Below are 21,704 nucleotides of genomic sequence, written 5' to 3' on the forward strand. Positions count from 1 at the left end.
TCCCCGTGTCTGCGTGGGTCTCCTCCAGGACATCAGCTTTCCTCCCACAGTCCAAAGACGTGTAAGTCCAATACTAGATTGCCCCAAGGTGTGAATGCGTACGTGTGTATATGACCCTAATTAGCGGCATGGAAAATGAAATGAAAAATGTTGTGTTTTTTGGGGTTTTTTTCTGTACTAACTCTTAAATGTGATTGTACAGCAAAAGTTGGGGGGGGGGATAGCAAAGTCTATGACTTTCAGCATCATCATTCTAAGGATAGTTAAAAAAATGAGTCAATATTTTCCAATACTTTCTTTGTCTGTTTGGTTGTTTGTTTATTCACTCTTTTTTTCTCCAAAGAGAACATGTATTATACAGGCAGGAATCTGTAGAGGTGTAACATACTGAAAGGAAACAATGTAGATGCTGGAGAACCATTGACAAGAAGAGTTCAGAGCAGAGCTGTGTAGAGGCTTGTTGAGAGCAGCATTTGGACACAATAACTGAGCTGCTATGGAGTGCAGCCAAAGAGGAGGTTCTCTGTGAGTATCTCCATCCCCTTATAGGACTCTCTGAGGGCTTCACTCAACTTACTCTCCTCCTCCGTGGGCCACTGTTCAATCCATGTCCGCTCTCCCAGAGTGTACTGGTATCTTCACAGAGAAAGCAGAGCAGTAGGAATATATCACTCATGTGAAGAAAGCAACAGATCAGAGACACAGAGTTTGTGTTTCCTCTTTCTCTCTCTCTCTCTCTCTCGCTCTCTCTCTCTCTCTCTGTCTCTCTTTCCCTTCTTTTCCACAGATGGACATATACTCTAAGACACAAATATACAGTTCTTTCCCATTCAAATCAGAACACATGCACATACGCATACACATACACACATGCACACACACATGAGGTCACAGACACACACACACACCTTCCATTAGCCAGAACGGGAGGGTTAGAGAGGCCCATGATCAGATAGCTTTTGCCCTCCTCCAGGCCCAGGACATGGTGACAGATTGATCTAGAAGAGAATGGGCGCTGCTTTCCAAACACGTGGTCATCAGTACCTGAAGAAAAACATTAAAAAGAAAATCGGTTCGGTTCGTAGTTCAGTTCAGTTCAAATGCAAATTAGGAATGTGTGAGGGTGCCCTCTTTGTGTGTGTGTGTGTGTGTGTCTGTGTCTTTGCATTTGAGTGTGCAATTTATGTCATTTCCAGCTTGACTAAGTAAGTTATAATAGTATCACTAATATCGCAGTCATTTCACATAAACAGAATGATCTATTAACTGCAGTGTATATGTTTACCAGCAATTTGAGAAGATTACTTACAGCAGTGTTAGTTTGTGAGGTCACAGACTCACAAGCTGTTCTAGAACATGTCTGTCACTAATAGCGACACATTAATGCTTTTTTGGACTAACACTAGCTGTTTCTCAATACGCGTTCTTCTCTGTACTTATGTTCTTGTGGACTTGTGAAACGTTATCAGTACTGTTCCATTTCAAAGTTCACATCTAGCCAAGAAAAGATCAAATACCCGGATGTGTTCTTGATTTGTGGGTTTTATCAAGGATGCATCAGTAGGTGACTCGTGTGAACTTTGGGAGTCAAGTTTCCCAGAATACATTTCACCCGAATTTCACAGTTGGTTGCAATAATGGCGGCAAACAAGCTACCACATAGCTGTAAATTTCGCATTTGTCAGGCGAGAAATTAATATTTCAGAATTCAAATATGGGTTGGTAACACCTCCTTGAAAGTCCTAAATGTTTGGAGATGTGACATCTACTAGCGGACTGAGCTAGCTAGCTCCAGAGCCTCTAGCCAGCAAGAGCGCTGCTGTTTCAAATGCAGTTTGAGCGTACTGCATCCTCCCACGTCACCGGGAGTCCAGACTCCCAAGTTGAACTTGCGAGTCCAAACTCCCAAGAGCAGGAGACCGTACTTGCTGTACTTCATATTGAGAAACGGCTACTGACTGTCCTCACAGAGGCTAAAATTGAAACTATCTGTAGACGTACTCAGTTTGTGAACTTCTGTAATCTTCATGTGGTAGATGTATGCCTCCTGGGACGCGTCTTCCTCAGAGCTTTCTAATGTCGCTCTGTAGACTTAAAATACAAGTTTTAGTTAGCCTGGTGTTTTATTCAATATGAGAGATGCACATATGCACATACAGCAATTTACACGTTACCATAGTCTGTGGCATTGTTACAGGCCGTGATGGTGCGTTTGTTCTCATCCAGTCTCTCACTTCTCTGGAGACTGCACGTATCTGAAGACAGAGTTGTTATTCTATAATTATTATCTCCTTATCTCATACAACCACATCCACACACACACACACACACACACGCCTGTTATTTAAGAAAATGATCAGATGTCACTGAGTCTAAAATATTTATGAAGCTTACGTAGTGATTTCTCATGAATCATAATTATTGGGATAATTATGCTCAGATTGTCTTTACTCAACAAGACATTTGGCTTACTTACTTTCTTTTTTTATGGTTGAGGACCCTCCTGTCATGTTTGGATGGTAAAAAAAACACACAATGATTCTCTATGACATGAGCTTAGATGATACGTAAAGAAACTGAAATTTAATAGCAGTGTTCTGAGGGGGCTCACAGACAGTGGTGAAAGAGAAGTCTACAAGAAAAAGAAAAGTTATAACCTTGGTTTTGCCTGCTGTTCATGTGTGTGTGTGTGTGTGTGTTACTTGTGCTGCATCCATGGCTCATGAACATGCGGACCAGTCCTCTGATGCCTGCGAATCTTTCTCTGTACTGTGGAGTTTGGCTTTCTTCTCTCGTGGGCCAGTACTCAATCCATGTCTTCTCACCCAGTAAATACTGCAATCTGAGGATGGGAACAAATGAAATGAAAAGCCTGTCTCTCATGAACCCCCCCCCCCCCCCCCCCCGCACACACACACACACACACAGAGGTAACTCCTACCTTCCATCAATCCTTACTAAGTCTGTGAATTGTCCCATAATTAAGTAAGTCTTTCCTTGCAGTAAATCCAGGGCATCTCTACAGTGTGGCTGAGCCATGAAGATGCGTTCTTTCCCCTCCACTCCAGCATCAGTACCTACAGCAAAACAAACAGCCTCATCAAAACATCACACAAGCTTTCATTTTCTACATCTATAAAGAGAACTCACCTGAGTACAGTTTGTTTTAGTGTTTGAATGATTGGCCCTCTCTACACATTTCACTACAAAACTCCTGCTTGAAATGGCAAGTGGATCATCAACTGATTCATCAGATTTTAAAAAATCGTGTGGCTTCCATCTGTAGCGACATTTAAGGTTATAATATGAAAAAGCTGTTCAGGTAATATTGACTGCACATTAATTCTGACACCTCCCAGTTTAGACTCTTTATTTCAGAGCAAAGGATTGGTCATATTATAATTAAAGTAATTTCAAGTTGTGTTTTTATCTTTTAGGGCTGATTACCAACATTTCCAGGTTAATCAAGTAAACAAAAAACAGAACAAAACAAAACAAAACAAAACAAAACCCACAACTGACTGAACACTCACCTAAAAGAAATTCTTTTGTTTGAAACTTTAGAATCAGTGGTTTACAGGGAAAAAAAGGGAGGGGTGCATTTCTTGTATTGGAAAGAGAAATTCAAAAGGCACACCTTCCTTAATAACTTGGTCAATCCTCATGTTGTAAATATCCGTGTTTTCAGTCAGTTCTGCGCTTTCCACAGTAGCTTTGTAAACTGTAAAGCAATTGTAAAACAATGATTGTCATGACCACCGCTGGGGAAAACCAACCAGGTTCCCAATATTTATTTTCTTAAGTAAACGGTTAAATAAATGTCCTTCAGTTTTGGCTAGAGTAAAACTTTATATAGTTAGATATATAAAGTATTATATATTATAGTTAGAAAACATAGTGTTTTAATATTTACAATTTAATCTTTAGAATTTGCCTGTTGCATACACACATACAGCTTTCATCAATATTTACCATAACCCATGCCAGGCTCACAGGCTTTGTCCTCACGTTCTTTCTCTGATACTTTGTCCTTCTTCTGTCGAATGCAGTTTTCTGTGACACACATGACAAGAGCCATTTTCTCCAGGGTATACACACACACACACACACACACACATAGACACCACATACCTTCTGCACATAGGCACAGTTCTCCATGGCATACACTGTTACGATGCCCCTCTTTCTTTTTGGGAAGGTAGAACTTCACACAGTGTTGGTCTGTAACAGGTTACCACACACATGTCTAGTTTAATGTGTGTGAGTGTGTGTGTGTGTGTGTGTGTGTGTGTAAAAGTTCGATGTGTGTGTGTGTGTGTGTGTGTAAAAGTTCGATGTGTGTGTGTGTGTAAAAGTTCGATGTGTGTGTGTTTGTTTGTGTGTGTGTGTGTGTGTGTGTGTGTGTGGTGTGTGTGTGTGTGTGTGTGTGTGTGTGTGTGTGTGCGCGTGTGTGTGAGAGACTTGGCTGACCTGGAACATAGTATTCATACACAGTGATTCCAGCAGGTTGAAGGCGACCGTCCATTACTTTGTGAACCCTGAAAACAATTTTGTCTCTGTGCTTATGAGAGACCTGATCAGAGAGAGAGAGACAGAGAGAGAGAGAGAGAGAGACAGAGAGAGAGAGAGACAGAGAGAGAGTGTCTTCAGAATAGTCTATACATGGATGCAGACTCGGCGGATAATTGTAAATTACTGGTGTGTCTGTGTTTCTGCAGTACCTTGTCCAGGTAGATGATGAGAGAGCCTCTTTCTGACAGCTGTTTATCCATCTCAAACTTCTGGATGTACCTGTCTCGTCCAGTCATTAGCTAAACATTGAGTCACAATGGAGCATCACAGCATAGTACAGAAACTCATTAGAAAAAAAAATCTGCTAAGATGTCTTACACCAATGTCTGCCATCACAGATAAACAACTAAAACTAAAGTGAATTGAAAAAGTGAGCTGAACCAAATGTGAATCATTATTTTGAATATGTCATGAAAAATCACAGAATGATACAAATTCTCTTTCTCACACTCCTCCAAGTTTTTCCCCTTGTCTGTAGATATGACGGAGGTGTCTATCTGGGTGTATTAGTACATGAAGACATGAACCATCAAGTATCCTTCTCTAAAATGCCTAGATCCATACTAACAACACAAGAGATGTGGATATCTGACAGATTATGTGCCAGTCTGTTCTCATCACCTCATTCAAATCGTGCTCGTCCACAACAAAGCCTGTCAGCAAACCCACATCCAGAATGGACATAGTGGCATCTCTGTCCCCAGACTTATAGCTACATAAAAGAACAAAACAGAACCAAACACACACACACACACATGCACACACACTTCATTTGAGAAGATGATGCAATATGGGCCAATTTTAACACCTGTTTGGGCATTTGAGGGTAGCTCAGTGTTCCCTCTACTAAATCTCTATCTATCTATCTATCTATCTATCTATCTATCTATCTATCTATCTATCTATCTATGTGTATTTAAAAAAGAAATGTCCATTACAAAGTCAAAATTCGATAGCTTCTTCATGTCATGAACAGTGGTGGATGTTGAAGGACTGAATTCCTAAGGAAATTATTATTTTTTTTATTATCTCAGAGTAGTTAATAAAAAACAAAAATATATTTCTAATTAGTGTAAAGTCTTCCACATCAAGGGTAGTTTTAAAATTTCACCAAGAAGGCAGCACAAAACAGCATCAACAGCATTTTTTCATCAGGACACATTATAACATACGCATTTGTTAAAAGGGCAAAGTTAATTAATCTCTGTTCTCTCAGTAATTCACAGGTTATCAGTTACACATTGCAGAATATATTTAGGACAGAACAGTTTAAGGCTAAACAGGAGTAATGGTACTACTGCATTTCTCAGTTGTTACCTTAACGTCTCAGATTTATGTTTACTTACAATACTTCAATGCTCAACTGGTATGTTTCTATTGCGCCAGGATAAGATACTGAGAGAGAGAGGGAGAGAGAATCAGTTTACATAAATGGTCTCAGGTCAAAAATATCCTTTTTAGTTCAAATTGAGTGGAAGACTTGTGGACTCGTACCATCAGCTTGTTTGTCCATTGTCACTTCCAGATCAAAATGTCTGCAGTCACTCTCCTTTGTAACAGGTTTGGCGTAGTACAGAGTCAACACCTGAGTGACAGGTCAGACAGGACTGATATTCAATAGATGTAATGCGCTCCATTAGGTTGATTTTGTTGTGTGTGTTGGGGGGGGGGGGGGGGGGGGGGGGGGGGGGGGGGAGGAATCATAAATACTTACTGTAACAGGTCCAGTGCCAGTTCCTGTGGCAACAAGAGTGAGGTTCTGGTCAATGTGGAGCTGTGGGTATAACATGTTCATATTATGTATGTGTACATATATTTGCACAGAGAGAAAGAGGGAGTTCAGATTGAGTTTTGTATGTAACAGTGCTTTGCCGTGTTCAGTTTAAGCTAAATAAACAAAAATAGTTTGACATGCATGAATATCAGCAGAGACTTCTTCATTTAGTTGTTGGCTACTGGATTAGTGTTCTGGCCAAACCCCATTCTCTGCACACAGAATACAGGTTGTGTTCAATGTCATGCAGTGAGCCTTCCTGACGCCCAAACGTTTGTTTAGTCTCTATTAACCACAGTCGAACCTCTACTATCATGGGTTTAACTTTCGTGGGTTTGATTATTAAATGGAGTCTTGCGGCCTACCGCAGAAAAAACGCAGACGACGCATGTAGACCAGACAATGTCAAGAAAACTAAAGAAAACTTTAGTAAGTCATAAATACATCAAATATGTGTATTAGTAATTTATCGTTTACTATCATAAATATACGTACAAACTGACATGATCCAACCTGGTCCTTCTACTCCATAGCCGTGTTTTCCAGGTTCATGCAATTCCTGTTGCTCCCAGAGTGCATGATTAACAGCTGACTTCACCTATCACCAGCATTCTCTCCACTCACCTGTTCCTAGTTACAGACTGTTTAAAAGCCATGTTAGATCTCTTTATTCTTGCCAGATTATCTTTTTCAGCCTCTGGAAGATTTTCTAGCCTTTTTTTTCATGATTGCTCTAGTTCTTGTTCATGTTTTTTTTTTTTTTTTGCCGACTGCCTGGTTTTAGATTTTTGTTCTTGCCTTGCCCTTTAGGGTTTGTCGTTGCTCTGGACTGTTTTGCTCTCTGTGTTTTCTGACTTTTACCTGCCAACAGTGGGTACTGTTTTTGCTCTCTCCCTGTACCGCTGCCTTGGATTTGACTGTTCTCTGGTTTTTGAACTTTGAACTTGGACTTGGACTTTTATTACAATTTTTGCTTGATCCCAATTTTTGCTGTACTTTTGCCTTGTCACACGCCGTGACGTAAATTTGTTATAAAAGTTTAAAGTTTATAAAGAGTTTCAGTGCACTATGGAGCTGCAGACTATACACTCTGTTTGGGGACGCCACGTCTCGATACTGGCCTCACTCACGTATGTTGTCTCTCAGTATGTGGTGTATCTCGTGTTTCTCATAACTTTTTGCATCTTTAACATGTAATAGAATATCAGTTGTATTCGTAGTCCTGCGACACCAACTGTAATAAGTATTAAGAGCTGTTTGGAGGGGGACTAGGGATATTCACGTTTTTTCTTTGTTGTTGTTGTTGTTTTTTTTTTCACTTTTGCAGGGGTCCTGCGACCCTAACCCCTGCAAATGTGGAGGGTCGACTTTAGTCTGATCCAATTAACCAGCAAAACTAGCTATGTTGGGCAGCTAGTTAGAAGAAGTGATGGAACTGTGCAACTGCACTGGCAGAAAACATCCAAAATTTCAGATAAGACTAATGGTAGTGTTTTTCAGTGAGAGGGTCACCGTCCTTTCTGTGTACAAACTACCACACAAAGAAAACATCTACATCTGAAGTAGCTTGCTCACTAAATAAGTTTTTTAAAATGTGAGGATTTTGCATTTGCTTACCTTCTTTTTCTAAGTAATAGTTGTGTGGGGAAGTAAAGTGAGGGAGAATGTGTTGAATGTGCTGACTGTTCAGTGACACCTGCCTGAACGTTTGTTAAAAGTCAGGTTTTGTTATGTGTTATGTCGTAATATGTGGTGTCAAAACATGGCACTAAAGGACCACTGAACTGTCTTAGAGAGATCGCCTGTATGTAAGTCATATCTATGTAATACCTCAGGACTTCTTAAATCATTATTTTAAGACAAATGTACAGAGGGCATCCAGTGATAAACCATAGATAATGAATTGATATGTCATGAGATATGATGAGTGAGTTGTTTAGGGTATGGATGGATCAAGCCGCAAATTTACAGCTGCTAAGCACTACACTGTTCAAATTACACTAATCCAGCCCTTTGAGTGAAATGTGTAAAAAAGAAAAGAAGAAAAAGGAAAATCATTCAGCATGTAATATTGTAAATGCATGTTATTTTCCACCAGTATTTTAATTTGTAAACTCTCACTTGTCTCCTCCTACCCTGTCTAAGCGTAGCAGTTGGGATTGTCCAATGGTGTACTTGCTGGGTCTTGGTTTGGCGGAAATGTGAACATCCACTTTTAGATTTAAATCCTGCTGCTTCCTCCCCTGTACACGGTATTCTGCCACAGCCTGGAACACCATAATGGTTGCCTAGGAAACAAAGAGCAGTAGTGGTTGACATCACAGAGTGTTTTTTAATATGGGGTCTGCAACCTCCATCCTTTTTGACCAGTTTTTCCTTCAGTGATTATACTGTTCAGTTTGACTTTCTGCAGTAGGAGAGTGATCAGTGATTATACTGTTTAGTTTGACTGTCTGTAGTATGAGAATGATCAGTGATTATACTGTTCAGTTTGACTGTCTGTAGTATGAGAATGATCAGTGATTATACTGTTCAGTTTGACTGTAGTATGAGAATGATCTGAGATGTTCTGAGAGAGAATACCTGTGTGGTGCCACTTCCTCCATAGTGAGTTTGCTGTCTGTTCAGCCAGTGAACTACCTGTCCTGCTTTGTAAAAGTCATTGGCTTTGACCAGCGCTAACAGGGCATAGGCTGTGGCCTCTAATGTGAAATGATGGGCCCCAGGGACTTCCCAGTAAATGCCATCTGTATAGAGGATAAAAGGAAAGATGAGTTGAAATCTAGTTCTGTCTCATACATACTTAAAGTCATCATAGGTCCTTATGGGTTTTTTTACAGGAAGTAATTATGTAATTATATATAATAACAATATATAATTTGTACTTCTACAATTATTCGAGCCAGTACCTCTTTCTCAACTCGCTATGAAATTTGCTTAAATGTCATTTAATGAGTCAACACATCTTATTTATGACTCATTAAACAACGTACATACTGAAAAGTCCAGCATCGTTCTTAAGCTGAGTTTTTAGCTGTGGTACTGTCAGAAACAAGTGCTTCTTCACTCTGCTCAGTCACTTTAAGCCTTTGGTAATGCTAATTTCCCAAAGTCAGAGAGATTTAATGAGTGTTTAAAAACCACCCTAGAACTTCCTGTCCTTGACTCTTTCCATCTAGATGATGAATTTCACAACTAAATTTACAGATCATAACCATGATTCCCAGCTCTTTACGCAAAGTTCCAAAAGTTCCCATTATTCCGTTTTTAAATCATAACCAAAAAGAAGGTGTAGAACCTTGTGTTTGAGTTGAGTGCGCCATTAGAAAGGCTTTATTGAGTTTGCCTGCATTGGCCAGTGCACAAGATACAATTGCAACACTATAGGGGTTTGTCAAATCCTGTAACCGATGTTCCAAAAACGAAATGGATTTCCCCATACTGCTGGATAAGGCCTGTTGAGCAGAAACAACAGAGATACAGAATTAGCCATATTAAATCTTTAGAAAAGAACACCAGTAGCATTAAAGGAAGATCTCAGTGATTTTTTTTCTTTGTCATTGTTTGACATTGTTGTGTTTTTGCCTCAAATGCTCTTTGATATAGAAATCGATGCATCTCATTGAATGTGATGTTAGCTGAATGTCCCTTAGCTTGAAAACGTGAGACCATCTGAAGCAGAGTTTTGAGCAGCACTTTGATTAAACCAGACATGACATTACAAGAAAAGACATTACTCATTGATAGTACATTTATTAAATTAAAAGTTAGATGTAAAATGAACTGTGCATTTTACCATCAGTTTGTCAGACTTTCTCTGGAAATACATACTGTTTAAATAGTTTAAAACAGGAAATGAGTTCCATGGCAACCATGTATGGAGGTGTTGGAGTTGGTCAGCCAAGTTTTAAATGTAAATGACCAGATCATCCTGGTAGGTTGCACCAGAGCCTCTGCAAGCTTGGGGCACTTGGTCCATGAGGTACTGTAATGCTACAGGTGCCGCTTAAACAACCCAAAAAGCAAAGCTAAAAATCAGAATACACCAGGGGCCTGCACTACGAATCAGGATCTTGAGGTTAGTGAGGTAACTTCAGGTTTAACCCTGGGTTTTCAGCGTCACGACAGTGGTTCTCTTTTCACCGGGGTACATCGCCATGGTAACTTATGCTGCACACCTAACCTGCTCTGGAGCAGGTTATGTTCAAGATAACAGATCAAAACTTATAATAGCACCACCTACTGACCAATCGATTCTCTTTGAAAATGGCATGACCATTCCTGCAAGATCACATGGACCTCGGTGCATGGATTACATGATTAATCTTGCTATTATAATGGCCAAATTTTGCAGTACCTAGTGGGCAAACACGTCTTTCTATGTCAGATGGTCTTTGCAAAGTACCATCACTCAAGTCTGGCGGAAAGATTGGATTCCTGTTACCACAGGGTAAGAGACACATTCGCAGGTATGTAAGTGTATTCCATTTTTAATAAATTGCTCGGCACAGGTGAATCTTGAAATTATATCAGCCAGCGAGCCATCCACAACCTCACAATTCAACAAGTAAAAGCAACGCCAGTCTGATCCCCGTGTCCACACTGAGTCAGTGGTTCTCCTCGCGTGATTAGCACAGCTGTTGTTCACACTTTAATTTATAAATGAAAATGCACTACCAGTGTCCAGTAGTACTTGAGCTCCCATCCTACCCAGCATCAGTATTCTTCTACGCCAACTCCTCGTCGATAAGTCGGCATCTTTTGGTTCCTTCCAGAACACCCTCTCTCCTGGCACCGGAGGAGGGTCTTACCATCTCATCTGGTGTCGGAGTGTGGCTGGCATCTAGGGAGCGCGCAGAACCTGATGGGGCCTCCACCCCTGCTGAGACTGACCATAAAGCCATGCATCTCTGCTGAGACTGACCATAAAGCCATGCACCTCTGCTGAGACTGACCGTAAAGCCATGCACCTCTGCTGAGAATGACCGTAAAGCCATGCACCCCTGCTGAGACTGACCGTAAAGCCATGCACCTCTGCTGAGACTGACCGTAAAGCCATGCACCTCTGCTGAGACTGACCGTAAAGCCATGCACCTCTGCTGAGACTGACCGTAAAGCCATGCACCCCTGCTGAGACTGACTGTAAAACCATGCACCTCTGCTGAGACTGACCGTAAAGCCATGCACCTCTGCTGAGAATGACCATAAAGCCATGCACCCCTGCTGAGACTGACCGTAAAGCCATGCACCGCGTTGGAAAAAGAGTTGGGAGTGCGAGTCTAGGGCTTTCAGAGGATGTGATGCTGCTCAGTGTTATACCTGGATGTTCAGGTTGAGGTGAAGGAGGACAGTCCTCAGGCCCTGGATCTCCACCAACTGTTTTTCATCCCCTCTCTGTTGAACCGTTCAGGAATCCCCGTAACCGTGCCAAAATCCATGACTTTGTCACGGGTTTAGGCATGAATTGAGCATGCGCACGCTGAACTGTTTTCTTCAGCTGTAATAGCCTCGTCCATTATTTTTGTCATTCACTCCCTCTATTAAAAACTCTGACTTTAGTGATGGATGCACTTTTTATGCAGATGGATAGATGTACAGATTTATGTCTATTCTATTCTCTCTCTTTCTCTCTCTCTCTCACACACACACGCACACACACACACACACACAGAGGTCATCATAGAAAATTACCTCTTTACAAGACTCTTGGCTTTTCAGAACACAATTTAAGTAATTTCTCTCAAACTCAAAAATTGTGAGAGGTATATCTTTAAGGCAGAAAGCCTAACATGGTAAAAAGAAAATATATATATATAGTAGGTTCCAGAAGTGAGTTTTTCAATTGTATGGTGTACCTTGAATGTGCCTGTGAACTAAACTTTATCACTTCAGGACAACCAGGTTAAAGGGACTATTGCATTAGTTATGCAATCAGGATTCCACTGTTAATAGTTTATGATTAATGAATGAATAACTGAACGAATAAACATGGCATAAACAGAAGTGGAAGGATGGGACTAACATCCAAGGGTAGAGTTAGAGGAAGAGTATGGTATTGACTTACGCTAATAGAGCCTCCACAGAACCTGCTGCCCTCCTGCATAGCGATGAGCACAAACGCTGTCAGACACACATCAGCATCTTTCCCTCGCACGTTGCCCTGGAAACAGAATGTGATCATATGAAACTAATTCCAAATTCACAGTTTTAACTGCCATAGCTGTTATGTGTCACTATTTGATAGGTTTTGTGTACTTATATTATCTACATTGTTTCTGTCATTTATTTATATGAATATTGATTTGTTTTGTGTTAACATTACATAAGTAGTAGGTGTTCTGTGTTGCACAGGGACACATTTAGTTGTTGCAGTATCCGCCAAGACAAAACGTGAAGCAGGAGAAGTTTTATGCTTCGTTTAAAGGTTTGATAGTTTACAAGTGATATTGCATTGCCCTTTTCTTTTTCAATTTTTTTTTGTTTCGTCGTGCATGTTTGTAGTTGGATTGCTGCAGTTTGTATGTGATAAGAGTGCGTACATATTTTGTACATTATGTATTTGAATAGTTCGACGGAGGATTTGATGACAGTCATATTGACTGAAGTGCAATTAAAATAATAAATCCATCAGTAACGGAAGAACCATGGTGTCGTATATATCCTGGAGGGAGTGATACACAGTAAACCGTAAACTGTTCTAAAGCAGCAGTTTTTAAGCATCATTTATCTTATTGTTTAGTTTTAGGTGTTATTTAGTTTAGAGCAGCTGTAAGCCAAACTGGTGTGATTAAATGAACTCATTCATGGCAACTTACCACCATCTCTCCATGGATTACAGGAGCATCTTCTTTGAACCTGCCATCAGGAAGCTGTGCATTCAGAATCAGCCACTTGAGGGGGCGGCAGATCGCATTATCCTCATTGGAGATGAGGTCACTGGCCATAGCGAAAACTTTGGCCACATATGCCGTCAGCCTTTGACATAAAAACAGCGTTAAACAGTAGTTTAAACAGAGTTTTGAGAGTTCGATTAGTTATAAAAAAATAGATAAATAAAGAGCTGGCGGCGTTGTTTACCATGTACTGCTTTTTCTGTTGATCTGTGCGGCATAAGAGCCGTCTGGTTTACAAAAGGCAAGCTCACGTTGATAACCTGGGCAATAAAGAATTTCACAAAAGCGCAATTATTGTTATTAAGTTGTTATAGTTCAACACTTTGTAATAAAAGCAGACACTATCTCAACATATAATTTTGATAGTTTTACATATACTGCAACAAATGGTCAAGAATCCAGGATTATTGGAATATAATTGAACAAACCCTTTAATTAATGAGAGATTTCAGTCATGCAAATGCCAACACATCGATATCAATCCTCGCAGAATTACCCTAGTCTGCCTACATCCCTGCTATATACCCATGTGCTCTACTGAACTACAAAACAGTGACACAACATGTCTCAGACATTCCTCAGTTGAAAACCACAGACAACAAGTACACACCTTAAACAGTACAGAACATTACAGAACAATGCATCTCAACAAGAAAACTTCTTAACCAATAGAAACCACAACAGAAATCCACTCCCAGCATGCCCTGTACCAGCCCAGGAAATAACAGTAACAGAGCTCTGTTACAATACAATAGTGCTGGGCAGTATGACCAAAAATTTGTATCACAGATTCTGGCGGTTTCACGGTATATCATGTTTAATTTCATCATGTATATAATGAAGGCTTTGATTACTATAGGGTTTGCTTGGCCTCACAAAACGATACAGTATATGATAGAATCAGTTTGCATGAAACAGTTGCAGAATTGAAACAATTTTTATTGTGCAAACTGCAATGTAGTACAAACAGAACTTAAAAATAAATAGATATGCCAACAACTTTAATATTGCTGCCTCATTGCTTCCTCTATAAACACTGTAAACTGACCTAAATACTCAGTGTTTAAGTACTCACAGAGATATTTCTCAAACGTTCTACTGCACAAGTAAGAGACAAGCTTAATATTAATTCACAATATATTATCCTTAAAGCCATGGTATTCAAGTATTAAAATGGCTATTGATCAGTCACAATTCCACTTAATGAGTACAATCGGCGATGTAATTTTGTAAACGTGCAATTGTTAGCATGGCTTGAGCCAATTTAAGGGACGAAAGCGAAAACCAGACACAATTGATAATTCACTAGGAACAAAACGAAACCAGAGACTATAGATTTTTTAATGTTTGGAACAGAAACATTTATTTGAAATAATGGTAACTAGTTAATAACGTTATGTTTTCATTTTTTTTATTTATAACAACAAATTAAAATATTTTCTGTTTGCAACAACTTTGCTCTACACTACACTACAGCCGAGTTTACTGATCCTGTTGGCTTCCTCAATGATCTGAATGTTTACAGGTCTGAGAGAGTGAAACCTTTTGTTACACAGGGGCACTGACCTGTGGTGATGTGTTTTATGGCCTCATTTCTGCGGTTCAGTCCCACACGGTCCCACTGCTTGGTGTTGTCCAGGTAGTGTGTGGCGATGAGGGGAAGGGTCATGTGAATCATATTTTGTTCTCCGTCGCCAACTGGCTGGACGATGAGGGAGCCCATGAAGTCTCCACTGATTGCCTGCTCAAGGGTCTGGCTGATCCCTTCACCTGGAAAACAAAGGACAAGAATGTATGCTGAGAAATACTCAGTGTGTTTTACATTTTTACATGTCACTGTTATGTTCCCTGCTTGTATGTGTGTGTGTATGTGTGTGTGTGTGTGTGTGTGTGTGTGCATGTGTGTTAGATTCACCAATTCCCAGTAGTGCCCCGGCCTAAAATCTCACGATGCGATTGCCCTGATTAAAAAAGTGTGCACCGGTTACACTTTGGGATGAACTCAGGATGCATCGATTCTAACAACTTTGCACTGCTAAAATTAGATTTATTTATTGTCAGCGGAGGTCCTATGCCTTTGTTATTTAGAAATGTGACCAATAATTTTATATTTAGATTGATTCCTCCTCTCTAAACTGTTTCTCAAGCGTGCTCTCTCATCTCCAGTGCTGTCAGTGGCCAATTCTTGTGACGTCTCTTGGTCCCATTTTGGAGGCGTGTCCGGGTGAGTCACAGATTCTCATGAAGGCGGAAGAGCTACACGTTCCACCGAATGGCTACAAGTCAAATGTTTGGCGACACTGCGGATTTTACACGAGAGACGGACTATTTGACAAGACGCATGCAGTTTGCAAAACATGCCATGTCGCCATAAAGAACACAGGTAGATCGACTAACTTAAGTCCTCACCTGAAGCATTAGTCACAACACATCGCTCTATGCTTCATTGTTAATCCTGGGCATCCTTAAACTGTTTAACTGTTAAATGTGTGAAGTGTTATAAAAGTGTAACTGGAGACAGAGAACCAAAAAGAAAACGGGTTTAAGGCAAGGTCCAGGCCTGGTTTTATTTTTATTTTGCCAGAGACTTTTTTGTTTGTTTGTTTGTTTGCACTACAAAGGACTTGTGAAAAGGCCCGTTTGTGAAAGGGACAAGTGTTTTTAAGAAGTTAAAAAGAATGTCAGACAGGACCACGGATCAAGACACAAGTACGGAGTAGCAGCAAGTTTTAATCACAAACGGTCGGAGTACAAACAAAACACGGACGGGATACAAACTGGAGACAAACACACAAAAGACTGGGTATTGGTAAAAGGTTACCAGGGAACTGAGTGGGAACTGAGGCGGTACTGGGGTAACGAGAGTAAAGGCTTAGTGAGCACGTGAAGGGTGTAGACTTTGCAAAGAGAAGTTCTAAAAGAGAGGAAAAAATACAGAGGGGAATCAGAGTGAGGGCAGGTGTGAGGAGTGAAAGTGATCAGATCGGTGATTAGTACTCCCGTGACGCGGAGTGCTGGATGGCTGAAACCGGTGCGAGTGGAGACGAGATCGTTACAAAGAAGCAGCATAAATGAGATGCTTACTGAGTTGAAGTACTAGAGAAACAAATATGTCAAATATGTTTTTTTGTTAATTTACGATTTGCTGTCTGCTTAAGAAGAACCAAAGAAATGAAATCAAACTCTCTGTACCATATTAAATTGCATAGCATCATATTCTTTTGAGTGGTATCGTTTCGCGTTGAATCGCATTGTGTTGAATCAAATCGTGTGAAATCGCACTGCATCGCAATAGGGGTGAATTATATCGTATCACATTAGTAGTTGCTGCATATGTATCTTTAACGTATCGGATCGTTGGCAATGCATCGAAATGTGTATCGCATCGGCTTCAGTGATGGTAATGCACATCCCTAGTGTGTGTGTGCATGTGTGAGTTTTTACCTCTCACTGCTAAGTATTTGCTAGCTGGGGTGTTGGGCACCCGTCCTGTAAGAGGATCACTCTTAATAAACTCAACCTGTTCACCACCTGAGAGAAGAGACAGAGAGAAAGGGGGAAAAAATGGAAAAATGTTTGGTGTCATAATGAGCTGTTCATAAACTGCATGCTTCATAAAGTTGGGTTTATCAAACTCTGCTCCTCTCACCATGTTTAACTGGGTTCAGCTCCAGATTCTTCACCTCAAGCTTGGTTAACACACCCTCAGGCTGGTGGACAGGGAGAGAGAAGGCACATGATGTGTGCTATATAAACTTACATTAATTTGTAGCACTACACACGATCAGAACCATGACTTTGAACTAATTACTACACTTGTTACATTCTGTCACCTGATATGTACATATAATCTTCTTTCTTTGATTGCAATTTCTGCTGGAGCCAGCAGGTAGCAGCACAAAGTGATGAATTCAAAAAAGACATTCTCCTCAGATCAGTCAGTGTGAAGAAATCAGACTGTTTGATACTGCCTAAACCACATAATCCACTTCAAACTTGTATCATGACATCACAATACAAAAGGTATTAAGACTGACCATTTTGAACACTTTATTTATTCTCCTATAGTCCCTGACTTAGATTTAAAACAAGGACAAAAATGCAAACTCACCACCACGCGCAGTTCCTTCCTGATGCCGTCTGTGTTTCGACCTTTTGAGTCAGAGGCTTTCACTTCGATATAATGCTCACCCAGTTCCAATGGGAAGATGACAAAAGGCACAGCAAGGGTAGACATTTTATTCACCCTTACGTAGGTGCGGTATCTGCCCCTCTTGCTGGCAGAACTACACACATTTTCAGTCTTCATCAACTCCACTCGCACCTGGAAGAGAGAACCAGCCAATCATGTCTCAGCACAGATTGCACAGGTCATATAATTGTGCCTCAGCAAGCCACCAGACAGAAATATAGTTTACACACTGAATATAGTTTATTTTCAATCAAATTAAGCAAATTTAGCCCATAAAATGCTGTAAATAAACAGAGACTACCTTTTCTAGGTCATAGTCATTGTAGTTATGCAGGATGGCTTTGATCTCTACTTGTTCATTGCGTACAGCTGAATAAGGCAACTTCAGATCAATGAAGAAATCTTTCACAACAACCATCTCATAGGGGTCTGCCACACAGATACCTAAACAAAGAGAATCAAACAGATGGTGAAGATCAGTTAAGACCCAATATTAGTTTTAGTATAAAAAAATGTTAAACAGCTTTTTCAGATAGAGAGGCAGACAGAAGTATTACAAGACAACTGGGATTCTGACCAAGAGATGGAGACAGGCTGATAGCTGTGATTTCCCAGGTAGTGATGGAATCTTTCAGGAAGCTGCTCTTGGTAATAGATGTCGTGGAACTAAAATAGAGAAGGAGAAATATTCATTCCAAAGGATTCTAAGAAATGGAAACGGGGGGAAGTTTTAAATTGAAAATCTGGAAATGTTATTATAGCCAAAACATTTACAAAAGAAACCAAAGATTTTTTCAAGACTTTGGTTTTCAAAGTTTTGTACAGTCTGAATAATTGGAAAGTACCCTAAAATGAAAATATCATGTCTTATAGAAATATATCCCTCCTCAATATATCCTTTCAGTAGTTAATTAAAATTTTGTTCAAAATAATTCTCAGTAAAGTAAAATAAACTCAATAAAATCATCTTAAAATAATTCTTATCTTTACAGTGAACCTCTTTCTTCTATATCAAACTGCATCTATACCAGACTATTAGGAAAAACTACAATTCCCACAAACTGTTGCCTGTTGTTTGCAGGACACTGAGAAAGATGATCAGTTTGCCACCACAGTCAACTTTCTGGGATAGTAATCAGTGTCTATGGAGCATCTGTACCACACAGTTAAAGAAATGCATTTCCCACAAACCATGGCTTGATGTCTGGACACTGAGGAAGCAGTTCATCTTCCCAAAGCCAGGTTTCTGGGAACTGAGTACGTGATATGATTTCATCAGAATCCACAGAGAATGCCTTATCAGCTTTATCTGAAACACACACACACACACACACACACACACACAAACAGACACACACACACACAAAGTTAAGTGGTTTTACATATTTGAATTTGGCCCACTCCATATTGTTGTTCTTTCTGTTGACAGTTAAAATGTTTCTTGATATCAGACTTTACATTTGTGAATATATTAATTATGGTCTGATTGAGCTGAGTGTGTGTGTGTGTGTTTGTTTTACCTGTCTCAGCTGTGTGTTTGCTGACTCGTTTACCAGGTACCTGACCTTTTGTCCTCTCGCTCCCGATAACCTCATCCTGTTCAACACCTGAGAAGAGAGAGAAAGAGAAAGAATGACAAAAATACAGAGATGGTTATGGTGCAGATAAGGAGTGTGTCTGTGTGTGTGTGTGTGTGTGTTGATAGCTGTGATGTAAATGAAAAATGTGGACTGTTGGTGTTGATATGGACTAAATGAGGACAGACTTAGTTTCAATGTGGTGTGGGGCAGTTTGTGTGTGTGCATGTGCGCATGTATGTGCATGCATGCGTGTGTGTGTGCACGTGTGTGTGTGCGTGTGTGTGTGTGTGTGTGTGTGAGTGTGTGTGTGTGTGTGTGTGTGTGTGTATGTCTGTCTGTCTGTCTGTGTGTGTGTGTGTGTGTGTGTGTGTGTGTGTGTGTGTTTGGTTGTGGTGTAAATAAAGGTGTGTGTTGGTACAGTGGAGTGATCTTACTGCGAGCGAGAAGCATCTGTTCATCCTTGGCCTCTTGTTTGCGAGTGAACATTTCCTTGCAGCAGTGAATGAAAGCCTTCACACACTCGTCCCCATCAATGATGAACTCTGACCTCCTCTCACATGTGTAGCCCAGTTTATTCTCTCTCATTCCATCCAGACAACACTGCTTCAACAGACCTGAGTATTTATCAGCTGAGAGCAGAGAGAAAGAGAAAGAGAGAAAGAGAAAGCAGGACATTTTATATGGACTGGGACACTGCATTGTCATGTCTCTACCAGCTAGGTTTTAGCCTGAGTGTGGCTGAGCATATCAAATGTTGAATATTTTGACTGAAGCTTCACCAAACCAGGCTTACATGTGGCCAACACATCCAATGTTTACTACCTCAGCTAAAGCTGGCTTGGAACATAATGACATCATACAACCTGGGAAACATTGTCTGATCTGCTTGCAACATGGTAATACACTCAAAATGTTGAAGAATAGAAATATGTCTTTGTTTAGACAGGAAAATGGGGGGGAGACAGACTTGCTGAGTATTCAGATGAGACAATGCCAAATGAGAAAGATCTGTCGATTGTTGTAATTTGAGAATCTTTGAGATTTTAGACTCTATTTAGATTTCAGAGATCTGACATGTGAGTGTGTATCAGGCTTTCAGAACTGATGGTTTCTGAGCACTGAGTCTCTGAGGTGTTTACCCCACACATTTGTGAAGGTGTTTGTTGAGACATCAGAATGGAAACTGACGGAAACCACACCCTGTTGTGAAGCATGTGGTATTTCTGGCAGGGCTGGCTGCAGGGTGCAATGAATGAGGGGGCATTTGAGATTTAGCTCGTAGCATGTGTTTGTGTGTGCTCACTGGTGTTGGGATGGATTAAATGCAAAAGCTCCATTTCACTGCTCACGGTGTGTGTGTATGTGTGTGTGTGTGTGACAAAAAAAAATCAGTTTTGTTTTGTTGTTTGTGAAATTTGCAAGAGGGCAAACGTGTACATCATTATTAGGCTACAGCTAAAACTGAGGGGGCAGAGCCCTCTTTTGCGCCCCCCCCCCCCCCCCCCCCCCCTCCACCCCACCCCGGCACCAGGCCTGATGTTTGGCCACACTCAGGTCATACACTTTTTCGTCCATGTGCCCACCTGTCTATTCATCCATCTATCCATCCGTCCAACTTTTGAGGTTGCCGCGTGGTTCTCTGTTAGATATTGCTTCAGAGTCAAGCTATACCATCTCAACTTCACTGGCTAACTAATTCACTCAACGATATGAGAGCTGGATTAAATTCACAACATGAGGCCTGTTTCTTGTGAGATTAAAATGAATTTGTTTAGGCTCATACCCAGTCTGTTTGTCATCTCCACAATAGCGACATCACGGCGTCTCCTCTTTGAAGGGCTGGGGCACTGTGCTGCTGGGAGATTTAAACATTGAACCAAAATAAAGTCATTCTTTTGCCTTCAGGGAAGAATGTATTTCAGCTGTGTACATGCCAGCAGTGGAGAGTAGCATAATTGGTACAGGAATCAAAATATGGATTTGCAGAAATGGTGTCTCCATGTCATGATATTTTTTGGTAAATATATTTTCAGAAATACACGTTTCCCAGAAGAAATGAGCTGAAATTGGTCGAGTGGTTGAAATGACTTGTAGAAATTGACCAACACAATCTAAATCTCATTTTTCCCAAAATATGACTAATGTCATTAATTATGTTATTAACATATTAGTGTATCTACAAATAGTTTAAAGCAGTGTTATCAGTTAATAAAAAAATCTATAAAAACTAAATACCTCAGTTATATTGTGTTCTGGGGTGTACCACGATTACCCAGTGAATGGCTATGGAATGTATCCTATTCCAGTAAAGTGTTGTCTTGTTCACTGTACTATAATCTGAACTATACTGTGATGTACAGTGTGTCAGTCTGTTCTCATCTAAAACCCATGAGAAAAATTGTCTCAGTACTTGTTCTGGAGTCAGTGCCTCCTGCAGTATTGGACTCAAACAGCAGTCCTGCATCAGAGAAAACTCCCATACTGTCTTTACCACTACCAGCCGTACAACCAGTGTCATGTTTCTCAATGATGTCCCAGATCTGTTAGGAGAGAAAGTCAGTTCGCAACATGACTCTGTCGAAATGAACCTGCAGCTCTAATTTTTTCAAGCATCTTCCCTTCGATACCCAGAACCATTGCTTTCCATGTAACAGAGGTTTCCTCTTTAAACCATAGGCAGGTATCTCACTTGT

At 40.4% G+C, this 21,704-nt stretch overlaps 1 protein-coding gene across 2 annotated transcripts in view; it reads right to left on the minus strand.

Annotated features, from left to right (window-relative positions):
* Positions 1–297: 297 nt before the first annotated feature.
* LOC115816562 (complement C3) overlaps positions 298–21,704 on the minus strand; it is a 32,418-nt gene continuing 11,011 nt past the window's right edge. The window contains exons 15-47 of one of the 2 annotated variants that reach the window (XM_030779537.1): positions 21,422–21,551; positions 20,795–20,863; positions 19,446–19,640; positions 18,952–19,038; positions 18,623–18,740; positions 18,009–18,097; positions 17,733–17,875; positions 17,351–17,563; positions 16,889–16,949; positions 16,684–16,770; positions 14,806–15,009; positions 13,424–13,499; positions 13,162–13,321; positions 12,411–12,506; positions 9,645–9,801; positions 8,930–9,093; positions 8,482–8,634; positions 6,287–6,346; positions 6,067–6,157; positions 5,919–5,967; positions 5,194–5,284; positions 4,722–4,811; positions 4,471–4,573; positions 4,132–4,221; positions 3,973–4,053; positions 3,638–3,721; positions 2,942–3,077; positions 2,703–2,842; positions 2,477–2,503; positions 2,175–2,255; positions 2,002–2,091; positions 909–1,044; positions 298–636 (exon numbers count right to left, since the gene is read on the minus strand). In XM_030779537.1, the coding sequence (XP_030635397.1) occupies positions 495–636; positions 909–1,044; positions 2,002–2,091; positions 2,175–2,255; positions 2,477–2,503; positions 2,703–2,842; positions 2,942–3,077; positions 3,638–3,721; positions 3,973–4,053; positions 4,132–4,221; positions 4,471–4,573; positions 4,722–4,811; positions 5,194–5,284; positions 5,919–5,967; positions 6,067–6,157; positions 6,287–6,346; positions 8,482–8,634; positions 8,930–9,093; positions 9,645–9,801; positions 12,411–12,506; positions 13,162–13,321; positions 13,424–13,499; positions 14,806–15,009; positions 16,684–16,770; positions 16,889–16,949; positions 17,351–17,563; positions 17,733–17,875; positions 18,009–18,097; positions 18,623–18,740; positions 18,952–19,038; positions 19,446–19,640; positions 20,795–20,863; positions 21,422–21,551 (3,693 nt within the window). In that variant the 3' untranslated portion in view covers positions 298–494. Of the gene's footprint in view, positions 637–908; positions 1,045–2,001; positions 2,092–2,174; positions 2,256–2,476; positions 2,504–2,702; positions 2,843–2,941; positions 3,078–3,637; positions 3,722–3,972; positions 4,054–4,131; positions 4,222–4,470; positions 4,574–4,721; positions 4,812–5,193; positions 5,285–5,918; positions 5,968–6,066; positions 6,158–6,286; positions 6,347–8,481; positions 8,635–8,929; positions 9,094–9,644; positions 9,802–12,410; positions 12,507–13,161; positions 13,322–13,423; positions 13,500–14,805; positions 15,010–16,683; positions 16,771–16,888; positions 16,950–17,350; positions 17,564–17,732; positions 17,876–18,008; positions 18,098–18,622; positions 18,741–18,951; positions 19,039–19,445; positions 19,641–20,794; positions 20,867–21,421; positions 21,552–21,704 lie in introns of both variants that reach the window. The other variant, XM_030779536.1, reaches the window with a different exon arrangement.

This window comes from Chanos chanos, chromosome 7 (assembly GCF_902362185.1).
Source record: "Chanos chanos chromosome 7, fChaCha1.1, whole genome shotgun sequence".
NCBI lineage: Eukaryota > Metazoa > Chordata > Actinopteri > Gonorynchiformes > Chanidae > Chanos > Chanos chanos.